Source organism: Hemiscyllium ocellatum, chromosome 9, assembly GCF_020745735.1.
Source record: "Hemiscyllium ocellatum isolate sHemOce1 chromosome 9, sHemOce1.pat.X.cur, whole genome shotgun sequence".
Classification (NCBI taxonomy): Eukaryota; Metazoa; Chordata; class Chondrichthyes; order Orectolobiformes; family Hemiscylliidae; genus Hemiscyllium; species Hemiscyllium ocellatum.
The window spans coordinates 25617207-25631583 of record NC_083409.1 but is presented as its reverse complement, the minus strand read 5'-3'; the positions used below and the strand labels follow the sequence as shown (position 1 = coordinate 25631583).

The window sequence follows — 14377 nt, the reverse complement described above, 5'->3', positions numbered from 1 at the left end:
GTCAGTACTGAGGGAGGGCCGCACTGTCGGAGGGTCAGTACTGAGGGAGGGCGGCACTGTCAGAGGGTCAGTGCTGAGGGAGTGTCGTACTGTCAGAGGGTCAGTGCTGAGGGAGGGCCGTACTGTCGTAGGGTCAGTACTGAGGGAGGGCGGCACTGTCAGAGGGTCAGTACTGAGGGAGGGCGGCACTGTCAGAGGGTCAGTGCTGAGGGAGGGCCGTACTGTCCTAGGGTCAGTCCTGAGGGAGGGCGGCACTGTCAGAGGGTCAGTACTGAGGGAGGGCGGCACTGTCAGAGGGTCAGGACTGAGGGAGCGTTGTACTGTCGGAGGGTCAAATGTTAAACGTAGTCCGCCCAATGGGGGCAAAAGATGCCATGACACAAGCTCAGGGCGTTCTCCCAAGTGTCCTGACCAGAGTTCATCCCTCAATCAACATACTGTAAACGGATTAGCTGGTGATTATTACATCGCTGTATACAAAATTGTAAGATATTGCTGTATACAGTACTGCTGCTCTCATTCCCCATTGTTGTGCCATGACTCCACTTCAGCAGTACAAAAAAGCTGTGAAGTGTTTTGGATCATCGTGAGGTTATGAAGGGCACTACTGAAATGCAAGTCTGTTTTTTAATATGTACAAGAGTGCAACAGATTTAAATGAAGCTTTGAAAACTACTAAATGATTGATGGATGCAGCAATTACATTCAAATCTCTTGCATTATGAATGCTTTAATTAGGGCATTCGGCATTTCTACATGGGGTTGGATCCCAGCTCTAACCAATCAATCAATGAGAACGAGAACAAGTGATGATTGCAGTAATGAAAGGCAGTGTTTGCAAACAATCAGACCTTGATCTTCCATGGCACCAGCTCTAACCACCCTTCGATGTGAATGTGGGAGGGTTCATTCAGAGAGATCGCAAGACCCTCCTCCTCTGGACTGCGTGGGTAGAAGGGGATCCTGGGTACACGAAGGGTGGCTGTGCCCATCATTCAGACATTTGAAATATGAGCTGAGTTTCAGTCAGCCACCCTTTGCTTTCTGCAGTTGGAATTGTGTGCACTGTGAGTAGTGTTAGGTTCAGTGCAAACACCAACGAAGGGAAATTTCTGGCGTGCTGGTAGTGTTACAGGAATATAATAGGAGCTTCATGACACTGATCATTGCAGAAACCCATCTGGGTTCAGCGATGTCCTTTAGGGAAGGAAACCTGTCGTCCTTACCTGGTGTGGCCTCAGTGTGACTCCAACCCCACAGCAGTGCGATGACTGTTAGCTGCCCTCTGAAATGGCTGAGCAATCTGCTCAGTTCGAGGGAAATTGGGGATGACACTGACAACTATTTCCACGGGCTAGGAAAGGGTTAAAACAAGGGAGCTGTTTGAGACCAACAGTTGGGTCTAATATAGACTTTAGATTTATGCAGTAAATGCCTTATCCCATCCTTAGAAATGGTTTACGTGGAAATACACACCAAACAGCCCAGAAACAGAAAATGATCAATTGATCTCTTTCACAGTTTTCTCCAAATTACTATCACCATTGGCCGGGAGAAAGCCCCTTTGCAGATAGTGTCCTTGTACAGCATAGAAACAAGCCATTTGGCCTACCTGGGTTAATTCTCGTTTTCATGTATATGTTATACTCATTCTCCACTTCCTACCTGAGGACAGTGTCCACCTGGGAGAGAGGTTGGGGCTTAGGTGCAATGTGTCATCTAAAAACTAGCATGTCTGATACATGCTAGCCCTCCTTCAGTACTGCAACGCAATTATAGAGTCCCTGCAGTGTGGAAACAGGCCCTTCGGCCCAACAAGTCCACATCGACCCTCCAAAGACCATCCCACACAGATCCAAACCCCACCCCTATCCCTGTAACCCTGCATTTCCCCTGACTAACGCACATAACCTACACATCTCAGAACTCCATGGGTTAATTTAGCAAGGCCAATCCACCTAACCTGCACATCTTTGAACAGTGAGAGGAAACGAGAGCACCTGGAGGAAACTAACACAGACACGGGGAGAATGTGCAGCAGACTCCACACAGACAGTCGCCAGAGGCTGGAATCGAACCTGTCTTTCTGTGTCTTTGTGTGAGACAGAAAATACTCCCCTACAGTGGCACAGTGGTCAGCACTGCTGCCTCACAGCGCCAGAGACCCGGATTCATTTCCCGCCTCAGGCGACTGACTGTGTGGAGTTTGCACGTTCTCCCCGTGTCTGTGTGGGTTTCCTCCGGGTGCTCCGGTTTCCTCCCACAGTCCAAAGATGTGCGGGTTAGGTGAATTGGCCATGCTAAATTCCCCGTAGTGTTAGGTAAGGGGTATATGTAGGGGTATGGGTGGGTTGCGCTTTGGCGGGTCGGTGTGGACTTGTTGGGCTGAAGGGCCTGTTTCCACACTGTAATGTAATGTAACCCTAGTTCCTGGTGATGTGAGGCATTAGTACTCATCACTGAGCCATTGTGCCACTATAGGGGAGTATTTTCTGTCTCACACAAAGACACAGAAAGACAGCTACGCACTCGCTCTCTCGCTCGCTCTCTCTCTCTCTCTCTCTCTCTATTGCTGTCTCTCTCTCTATTGCTCTCTCTTTCTCTCGCTCTCTCTCTCTGGTTAGGATTTGAAATGTACTGCCTGAGAGTGTGGTGGAGGCTTTCAAAATGACACGTGATCATTATCTGAAAACGAAGGTTGTTTGGGGTCACAGGGTGAAGAAGCCTTGGGTGATTCTCTCCTCCCAGAGGGCCAGCACAGACACACTGGGCCGAATGACCTCCTCTGTACAGTGACCATTCTGTGATGGGGCAGTGGCATCGTTCTGTAGCTCAGTCTCAGTGCATACTCACACTTATTATCATTGAGCCACCAGTAACACACTCTCTCTCTCTCCAGGGAAACATTATGGGGTATACAGCTGTGAGGGCTGCAAAGGCTTCTTCAAACGGACTGTGCGCAAGGACCTCACCTACACTTGTCGTGACACAAAGGATTGCATCATCGACAAACGCCAACGCAATCGCTGCCAGTACTGTCGCTACCAGAAATGTCTGGCCACGGGCATGAAGAGGGAAGGTAGGTGTCAATATCCTTGCCTCTTTACAATATATTGGGAGCTGGCGCCCTCCCCTCACAGTGACAGTCCCCTCCCCTCACACTGACAGTCCCAGCACCTCACACTGACAGTCCCCCCACACACTGACAATTCCCACCCCTCACACTGACATTCCCCTCCCCTCACGCTGACAGTCCCCTCCCTCACGCTGACATTCCCCTCCCCTCACACTGAAAGTTCCCCCCTCACACTGATAGTCCCCACCCCTCACACTGACAGTCCCCTCCCCTCACGCTGACAGTCCCCTCCCTCACGCTGACAGTCCCCTCCCTCACACTGACAGTCCCCTCCCCTCACGCTGACAGTCCCCTCCCCTCACACTGACAGTCCCCTCCCCTCAAGCTGACAGTCCCCTCCCCTCACGCTGACCCCCTCCCCTCACGCTGACAGTCCCCTGCCCTCACGCTGACAGTCCCCACCCCTCACGCTGACCCCCTCCCCTCACACTGACAGTCCCCTCCCTCACACTGACAGTCCCCACCCCTCACACTGACAGTCCCCTCCCCTCACACTGACATTCCCCTCCCCTCACGCTGACCCCCTCCCCTCACACTGACAGTCCCCACCCCTCACACTGACAGTCCCCACCCCTCACACTGACAGTCCCCTCCCCTCACACTGACAGTCCCCACCCCTCACACTGACAGTCCCCTCCCCTCACACTGACAGTCCCCTCCCCTCACACTGACAAACCCTCCCCTCACACTGACAGTCCCCACCCCTCACGCTGACCCCCTCTACTCACACTGACAGTCCCCTCCCTCACACTGACAGTCCCCTCCCCTCACACTGACATTCCCCTCCCCTCACGCTGACCCCCTCCCCTCACACTGACAGTCCCCTCCCTCACACTGACAGTCCCCACCCCTCACACTGACAGTCCCCTCCCCTCACACTGACATTCCCCTCCCCTCACGCTGACACCCTCCCCTCACACTGACAGTCCCCTCCCTCACACTGACAGTCCCCACCCCTCACACTGACAGTCCCCTCCCCTGTCACTGACAGTCCCCTCCCTCACACTGACATTCCCCTCCCCTCACGCTGACAGTCCCCCCCTCACACTGACATTCCCCTCCCCTCACACTGACATTCCCCTCCCCACACGCTGACAGTCCCCCCCTCACACTGACAGTCCCCTCCCCTCACACTGACATTCCCCTCCGCTCACACTGACAGTCTCCTCCCCTCACGCTGACAGTCTCCCCCCTCACGCTGACAATCCCCACCCCTCACGCTGACAGTCCCCCCCTCACACTGACATTCCCCTCCCCTCACACTGACACTCCCCTCCCCACACGCTGACAGTCCCCCCCCTCACACTGACAGTCCCCACCCCTCACACTGACATTCCCCTCCGCTCACACTGACAGTCCCCTCCCCTCACACTGACAGTCCCCCCCCTCACACTGACAATCCCCACCCCTCACGCTGACAGTCCCCCCCTCACACTGACAATCCCCACCCCTCACGCTGACAGTCCCCCCCTCACACTGACATTCCCCTCCCCTCACACTGACAGTCCCCTCCCCTCACACTGACAGTCCCCCCCCTCACACTGACAATCCCCTCCCCTCACGCTGACAGTCCCCTCCCTCACGCTGACAGTCCCCACCCCTCACGCTGACAGTCCCCACCCCTCACGCTGACCCCCTCCCCTCACACTGACAGTCCCCTCCCCTCACACTGACAGTCCCCCCCCTCACACTGACAGTCCCCCCCCTCACACTGACATTCCCCTCCCCTCACGCTGACCCCCTTCCCTCACACTGACAGTCCCTCCCCTCACGCTGACAGTCCCCACCCCTGAGGCTGACCCACTCCCCTCACACTGACAGTCCCCCCCCCTCACACTGACAATCCCCTCCCCTCACACTGACAGTCCCCTCCCCTCATACTGACAGTCCCCTCCCTCACACTGACAGTCCCCCCCTCACACTGACAATCCCCTCCCCTCACACTGACAGTCCCCTCCCTCACACTGACTGTCCCTCCCCTCACATTGACAGTCCTTCCCCTCACACTGACAATCCCCTCCCCTCACACTGACAGTCCCCCCCTCACACTGACATTCCCCTCCCTCACACTGACAGTCCCCCCCTCACACTGACATTCCCCTCCCCTCACACTGACAGTCCCCCGCCTCACACTGACATTCCCCTCCCCTCACACTGACAGTCCCCACCCCTCACACTGACAGTCCCCCCCCTCACACTGGCAGTCCCCTCCCCTCACACTGACAGTCCCCCCCCTCACACTGACATTCCCCCCCCTCACACTGGCAGTCCCCTCCCCTCACACTGACAGTCCCCCCCCTCACACGGACATTCCCCCCACTCACACTGACATTCCCCCCCCTCACACTGGCAGTCCCCTCCCCTCACACTGACAGTCCCCCCCTTCACACTGACATTCCCCCCCCCCACACTGACATTCCCCTCCCTCACACTGACAGTCCCCACCCCTCACACTGACAGTCCCCTTCCCTCACACTGACAGTCCCCTCCCCTCACACTGACAGTCCCCACCCCTCACACTGACAGTCCCCTCCCCTCACACTGACAGTCTCCTCCCCTCACACTGACAGTCTCCTCCCCTCACACTGACAGTCCCCTCCCCTCACGCTGACATTCCCCTCCCCTCACGCTGACAGTACCCTCCCCACACGCTGACAGTCCCCCCCTCACACTGACATTCCCCTCCCCTCACACTGACATTCCCCTCCCCTCACACTGACAGTCTCCTCCCCTCACACTGACATTCCCCTCCCCTCACACTGACAGTCAGCGCCCCTCACACTGACAGTCCCCTCCCCTCAAGCTGACAGTCCCCTCCCCTCACGCTGACCCCCTCCCCTCACACTGACAGTCCCCTGCCCTCACGCTGACAGTCCCCACCCCTCACGCTGACCCCCTCCCCTCACACTGACAGTCCCCTCCCTCACACTGACAGTCCCCACCCCTCACACTGACAGTCCACTCCCCTCACACTGACATTCCCCTCCCCTCACGCTGACCCCCTCCCCTCACACTGACAGTCCCCACCCCTCACACTGACAGTCCCCTCCCCTCACACTGACAGTCCCCTCCCCTCACACTGACAAACCCTCCCCTCACGCTGACAGTCCCCACCCCTCACGCTGACAGTCCCCACCCCTCACGCTGACCCCCTCTACTCACACTGACAGTCCCCTCCCTCACACTGACAGTCCCCTCCCCTCACACTGACATTCCCCTCCCCTCACGCTGACCCCCTCCCCTCACACTGACAGTCCCCTCCCTCACACTGACAGTCCCCACCCCTCACACTGACAGTCCCCTCCCCTGTCACTGACAGTCCCCTCCCTCACACTGACATTCCCCTCCCCTCACACTGACAGTCTCCTCCCCTCACTCTGACAGTCCCCTCCCCTCACACTGACAGTCCCCCCCCTAACACTGACAGTCTCCTCCCCTCACACTGACAGTCCCCTCCCCTCACGCTGACATTCCCCTCCCCTCACGCTGACAGTACCCTCCCCACACGCTGACAGTCCCCCCCCCTCACGCTGACAGTCCCCCCCCTCACACTGACATTCCCCTCCCCTCACACTGACAGTCTCCTCCCCTCACACTGACATTCCCCTCCCCTCACACTGACAGTCAGCGCCCCTCACACTGACAGTCCCCTCCCCTCAAGCTGACAGTCCCCTCCCCTCACGCTGACCCCCTCCCCTCACACTGACAGTCCCCTGCCCTCACGCTGACAGTCCCCACCCCTCACGCTGACCCCCTCCCCTCACACTGACAGTCCCCTCCCTCACACTGACAGTCCCCACCCCTCACACTGACAGTCCACTCCCCTCACACTGACATTCCCCTCCCCTCACGCTGACCCCCACCCCTCACACTGACAGTCCCCTCCCCTCACACTGACAGTCCCCTCCCCTCACACTGACAAACCCTCCCCTCACACTGACAGTCCCCACCCCTCACGCTGACAGTCCCCACCCCTCACGCTGACCCCCTCTACTCACACTGACAGTCCCCTCCCTCACACTGACAGTCCCCTCCCCTCACACTGACATTCCCCTCCCCTCACGCTGACCCCCTCCCCTCACACTGACAGTCCCCTCCCTCACACTGACAGTCCCCACCCCTCACACTGACAGTCCCCTCCCCTGTCACTGACAGTCCCCTCCCTCACACTGACATTCCCCTCCCCTCACACTGACAGTCTCCTCCCCTCACTCTGACAGTCCCCTCCCCTCACACTGACAGTCCCCCCCCCTAACACTGACAGTCTCCTCCCCTCACACTGACAGTCCCCTCCCTCACACTGACAGTCCCCTCCCCTCACGCTGACAGTCCCCCCCTCACACTGACATTCCCCTCCCCTCACACTGACATTCCCCTCCCCACACGCTGACAGTCCCCCCCTCACACTGACAGTCCCCTCCCCTCACACTGACATTCCCCTCCGCTCACACTGACAGTCTCCTCCCCTCACACTGACAGTCTCCCCCCTCACACTGACAATCCCCACCCCTCACGCTGACAGTCCCCCCCTCACACTGACATTCCCCTCCCCTCACACTGACATTCCCCTCCGCTCACACTGACAGTCTCCTCCCCTCACACTGACAGTCCCCCCCCTCACACTGACAATCCCCACCCCTCACGCTGACAGTCCCCCCCCTCACACTGACATTCCCCTCCCCTCACACTGACAGTCCCCTCCCCTCACACTGACAGTCCCCCCCCTCACACTGACAATCCCCTCCCCTCACGCTGACAGTCCCCTCCCTCACGCTGACAGTCCCCACCCCTCACGCTGACCCCCTCCCCTCACACTGACAGTCCCCTCCCCTCACACTGACATTCCCCCCCCTCACACTGACAGTCCCCCCCCTCACGCTGACATTCCCCTCCCCTCACGCTGACAGTACCCTCCCCACACGCTGACAGTCCCCCCCCCCACACTGACATTCCCCTCCCCTCACACTGACATTCCCCTCCCCTCACACTGACAGTCTCCTCCCCTCACACTGACATTCCCCTCCCCTCACACTGACAGTCAGCGCCCCTCACACTGACAGTCCCCTCCCCTCAAGCTGACAGTCCCCTCCCCTCACACTGACCCCCTCCCCTCACACTGACAGTCCCCTGCCCTCACGCTGACCCCCTCCCCTCACACTGACAGTCCCCTCCCTCACACTGACAGTCCCCACCCCTCACACTGACAGTCCACTCCCCTCACACTGACATTCCCCTCCCCTCACGCTGACCCCCTCCCCTCACACTGACAGTCCCCTCCCCTCACACTGACAGTCCCCTCCCCTCACACTGACAAACCCTCCCCTCACACTGACAGTCCCCACCCCTCACGCTGACAGTCCCCACCCCTCACGCTGACCCCCTCTACTCACACTGACAGTCCCCACCCCTCACACTGACAGTCCCCTCCCCTGTCACTGACAGTCCCCTCCCTCACACTGACATTCCCCTCCCCTCACACTGACAGTCTCCTCCCCTCACTCTGACAGTCCCCTCCCCTCACACTGACAGTCCCCCCCCAACACTGACAGTCTCCTCCCCTCACACTGACAGTCCCCTCCCCTCACGCTGACAGTCCCCCCCTCACACTGACATTCCCCTCCCCTCACACTGACATTCCCCTCCCCACACGCTGACAGTCCCCCCCTCACACTGACAGTCCCCTCCCCTCACACTGACATTCCCCTCCGCTCACACTGACAGTCTCCTCCCCTCACACTGACAGTCTCCCCCCTCACACTGACAATCCCCACCCCTCACGCTGACAGTCCCCCCCTCACACTGACATTCCCCTCCCCTCACACTGACACTCCCCTCCCCACACGCTGACAGTCCCCCCCTCACACTGACAGTCCCCACCCCTCACACTGACATTCCCCTCCGCTCACACTGACAGTCTCCTCCCCTCACACTGACAGTCCCCCCCCTCACACTGACAATCCCCACCCCTCACGCTGACAGTCCCCCCCTCACACTGACATTCCCCTCCCCTCACACTGACAGTCCCCCCCCTCACACTGACAATCCCCTCCCCTCACGCTGACAGTCCCCTCCCTCACGCTGACAGTCCACACCCCTCACGCTGACCCCCTCCCCTCACACTGACAGTCCCCTCCCCTCACACTGACATTCCCCCCCCTCACACTGACAGTCCCCCCCCTCACACTGACATTCCCCTCCCCTCACGCTGACCCCCTTCCCTCACACTGACAGTCCCTCCCCTCACGCTGACAGTCCCCACCCCTGAGGCTGACCCACTCCCCTCACACTGACAGTCCCCCCCCCTCACACTGACAATCCCCTCCCCTCACACTGACAGTCCCCTCCCCTCATACTGACAGTCCCCTCCCTCACACTGACAGTCCCCCCCTCACACTGACAATCCCCTCCCCTCACACTGACAGTCCCTCCCCTCACATTGACAGTCCTTCCCCTCACACTGACAATCCCCTCCCCTCACACTGACAGTCCCTTCCCTCACGCTGACCCCCTCCCCTCACACTGACAGTCCCCCCCCTCACACTGACAGTCCCCCCCTCACACTGACATTCCCCTCCCTCACACTGACAGTCCCCCCCTCACACTGACATTCCCCTCCCCTCACACTGACAGTCCCCCGCCTCACACTGACATTCCCCTCCCCTCACACTAACAGTCCCCACCCCTCACACTGACAGTCCCCCCCTCACACTGGCAGTCCCCTCCCCTCACACTGACTGTCCCCCCCCTCACGTTGACATTCCCCCCCCTCACACTGACATTCCCCCCCCTCACACTGGCAGTCCCCTCCCCTCACACTGACAGTCCCGCCCCTCACACTGACATTCCCCCCCCTCACACTGACATTCCCCCCCCTCACACTGGCAGTCCCCTCCCCTCACACTGGCAGTCCCCCCCTTCACACTGACATTCCCCCCCCTCACACTGACATTCCCCTACCTCACACTGACAGTCCCCACCCCTCACACTGACAGTCCCCTCCCCTCACACTGACAGTCTCCTCCCCTCACACTGACAGTCCCCTCCCCTCACACTGACATTCCCCTCCCCTCACACTGACAGTACCCTCCCCACACGCTGACAGTCCCCCCCCCTCACACTGACATTCCCCTCCCCTCACACTGACATTCCCCTCCCCTCACACTGACAGTCTCCTCCCCTCACACTGACATTCCCCTCCCCTCACACTGACAGTCAGCGCCCCTCACACTGACAGTCCCCCCCTCACACTGACATTCCCCTCCCTCACACTGACAGTACCCCCCCTCACACTGACAATCCCCTCCCCTCACACTGACAGTCCCCCCCTCACACTGACAGTCCCCTCCCCTCACACTGACAGTCCACTCCCTCACACTGGCATTCCCCTCCCTCACACTGACAGCCCCTCCCTCACGCTGACAGTCCCCTCCCTCACACTGACATTCCCCTCCCCTCACACTGACATTCCCCTCCCCTCACGCTGACAGTCCCCTCCCCTCACACTGACAGTCGCCTTCCCTCACACTGACAGTCCCCTCCCCTCACACTGACAGTCCCCTCCCACACTGACAGTACCCCCTCACACTGACAGTCCCCTCCCACGCTGACAGTCCCCTCCCCTCACACTGACAGTCCCCTCCCCTCACACTGACAGTCCCTCCCCTCACACTGACAGTCCCCTCCCCTCACGCTGACAGTCCCCACCCCTCACGCTGACAGTCCCCACCCCTCACCCTGACCCCCTCCCCTCACACTGACAGTCCCCTCCCTCACACTGACAGTCCCCTCCCCTCACACTGACATTCACCTCCCCTCACGCTGACCCCCTCCCCTCACACTGACAGTCCCCTCCCCAACACTGACTGTCCCCACCCCTCACACTGACAGTCCCTTCCTCTCACACTGACAGTCCCCGCCCCTCACACTGACAGTCCCCCCCTCACACTGACAGTCCCCTCCCCTCACACTGACAGTCCCCCCCTCACACTGACAGTCCCCCCACACACTGACAATTCCCCCCCCTCACACTGACAGTCCCCCCCAACACTTACATTCCCCTCCCCTCACGCTGACAGTCGCCTCCCCTCACACTGACAGTCACCTCCCCTCACACTGACAGTCCCCACCCCTCACACTGACAGTCCCCTCCCCTCACACTGACAGACCCCTCCCCTCACACTGACATTCCCCTCCCCTCACGCTGACCCCCTCCCCTCACACTGACAGACCCCTCCCCTCACACTGACAGTCCCTCCCCTCACGCTGACAGTCCCCACCCCTCTGGCTGACCCCATCCCCTCACACTGACAGTCCCCTCCCCTCACACTGACAGACCCTCCCCTCACACTGACAGACCCCACCCTCACACTGACAGTCCCCCCCCTCACACTGACAGTCCCCTCCCTCACACTGACAGTCTCCCCCCTCACACTGGCAGTCCCCTCCCCTGTCACTGACAGTCCCCTCCCCTCACACTGACAGTCCCCCCCATCACACTGACAGTCCCCTCCCTCACACTGACAATCTCCTCCCCTCACACTGACAGTCCCCTCCCCACACACTGACAGTCTCCTCCCCTCACACTGACAGTCCCCACCCCTCACCCTGACCCCCTCCCCTCACACTGACAGTCCCTCCCCTCACGCTGACAGTCCCCACCTCTCTGGCTGACCCCCTCCCCTCACACTGACATTCCCCTCCCCTCACACTGACATTCCCCTCCCCTCACACTGACAGTCTCCTCCCCTCACACTGACATTCCCCTCCCCTCACACTGACAGTCAGCGCCCCTCACACTGACAGTCCCCCCCTCACACTGACATTCCCCTCCCTCACACTGACAGTACCCCCCCTCACACTGACAATCCCCTCCCCTCACACTGACAGTCCCCCCCTCACACTGACAGTCCCCTCCCCTCACACTGACAGTCCACTCCCTCACACTGGCATTCCCCTCCCTCACACTGACAGTCCCCTCCCTCACGCTGACAGTCCCCTCCCTCACACTGACATTCCCCTCCCCTCACACTGACATTCCCCTCCCCTCACGCTGACAGTCCCCTCCCCTCACACTGACAGTCGCCTTCCCTCACACTGACAGTCCCCTCCCCTCACACTGACAGTCCCCTCCCACACTGACAGTACCCCCCTCACACTGACAGTCCCCTCCCACGCTGACAGTCCCCTCCCCTCACACTGACAGTCCCCTCCCCTCACACTGACAGTCCCTCCCCTCACACTGACAGTCCCCTCCCCTCACGCTGACAGTCCCCACCCCTCACGCTGACAGTCCCCACCCCTCACCCTGACCCCCTCCCCTCACACTGACAGTCCCCTCCCTCACACTGACAGTCCCCTCCCCTCACACTGACATTCACCTCCCCTCACGCTGACCCCCTCCCCTCACACTGACAGTCCCTCCCCTCACGCTGACAGTCCCCACCCCTCTGGCTGACCCCCTCCCCTCACACTGACAGTCCCCTCCCCTCACACTGACATTCCCCTCCCCTCACACTGACAGTCCGCGCCCCTCACACTGACAGTCCCCCCCTCACACTGACATTCCCCTCCCCTCACACTGACAGACCCCACCCTCACACTGACAGTCCCCCCCTCACACTGACAATCCCCTCCCCTCACACTGACAGTCCCCTCCCTCACACTGACAGTCTCCCCCCTCACACTGGCAGTCCCCTCCCCTGTCACTGACAGTCCCCTCCACTCACACTGACAGTCCCCCCCATCACACTGACAGTCCCCTCCCTCACACTGACAGTCTCCTCCCCTCACACTGACAGTCCCTTCCTCTCACACTGACAGTCCCCGCCCCTCACACTGACAGTCCCCCCCTCACACTGACAGTCCCCTCCCCTCACACTGACAGTCCCCCCCTCACACTGACAGTCCCCCCACACACTGACAATTCCCCCCCCTCACACTGACAGTCCCCCCCAACACTTACATTCCCCTCCCCTCACGCTGACAGTCGCCTCCCCTCACACTGACAGTCACCTCCCCTCACACTGACAGTCACCTCCCCTCACACTGACAGTCCCCACCCCTCACACTGACAGTCCCCTCCCCTCACACTGACATTCCCCTCCCCTCACGCTGACCCCCTCCCCTCACACTGACAGACCCCTCCCCTCACACTGACAGTCCCTCCCCTCACGCTGACAGTCCCCACCCCTCTGGCTGACCCCATCCCCTCACACTGACAGTCCCCTCCCCTCACACTGACAGACCCTCCCCTCACACTGACAGACCCCACCCTCACACTGACAGTCCCCCCCTCACACTGACAATCCCCTCCCCTCACACTGACAGTCCCCTCCCTCACACTGACAGTCTCCCCCCTCACACTGGCAGTCCCCTCCCCTGTCACTGACAGTCCCCTCCCCTCACACTGACAGTCCCCCCCATCACACTGACAGTCCCCTCCCTCACACTGACAGTCTCCTCCCCTCACACTGACAGTCCACTCCCCACACACTGACAGTCTCCTCCCCTCACACTGACAGTCCCCACCCCTCACCCTGACCCCCTCCCCTCACACTGACAGTCCCTCCCCTCACGCTGACAGTCCCCACCTCTCTGGCTGACCCCCTCCCCTCACACTGACAGTCCCCTCCCTCACACTGACAAACCCTCCCCTCACACTGACAGACCCCCCCCCTCACACTGACAGTCCCCCCCTCACACTGACAATCCCCTCGCCTCACACTGACAGTCCCCTCCCCGGTCACTGACAGTCCCCGCCCCTCACACTGACAGTCCCCAGCCCTCACGCTGACCCCCTCCCCTCACACTGACAGTCCCCTCCCCTGTCACTGACAGTCCCCGCCCCTCACATTGACAGTCCTTCCCCTCACACTGACAGTCCCCTCCCTCACACTGACAGTCCCCAGCCCTCACGCTGACCCCCTCCCCTCACACTGACAGTCCCCTCCCCTGTCACTGACAGTCCCCGCCCCTCACATTGACAGTCCTTCCCCTCACACTGACAGTCCCCTCCCTCATACTGACAGTCCCCAGCCCTCACGCTGACCCCCTCCCCTCACGCTGACAGTCCCCCCCCCTCACACTGACAGTCCCCTCCCCTCACACTGACGGTTCCCCCCCTCACACTGACAGTCCCCACCCCTCACGCTGACCCCCTCCCCTCACGCTGACAGTCCCCTCCCCTCACACTGACAGACCCCCCCCTCACACTGACAGTCCCCCCCTCACACTGACAATCCC

The 14377-nt window shown here is 60.4% G+C and overlaps 1 protein-coding gene across 2 annotated transcripts in view; it reads left to right on the top strand.

Moving 5' to 3' along the window:
- The window catches only part of LOC132818939 (retinoic acid receptor RXR-gamma-A-like), a 167534-nt gene that overhangs the window by 106253 nt on the left and 46904 nt on the right, over positions 1-14377 (top strand). For both annotated transcript variants that reach the window (XM_060830083.1, XM_060830082.1), the window contains exon 4: positions 2900-3079. In XM_060830083.1, coding sequence (XP_060686066.1) covers positions 2900-3079 — 180 coding nt within the window. The remainder of the gene's footprint in view (positions 1-2899; positions 3080-14377) is intronic.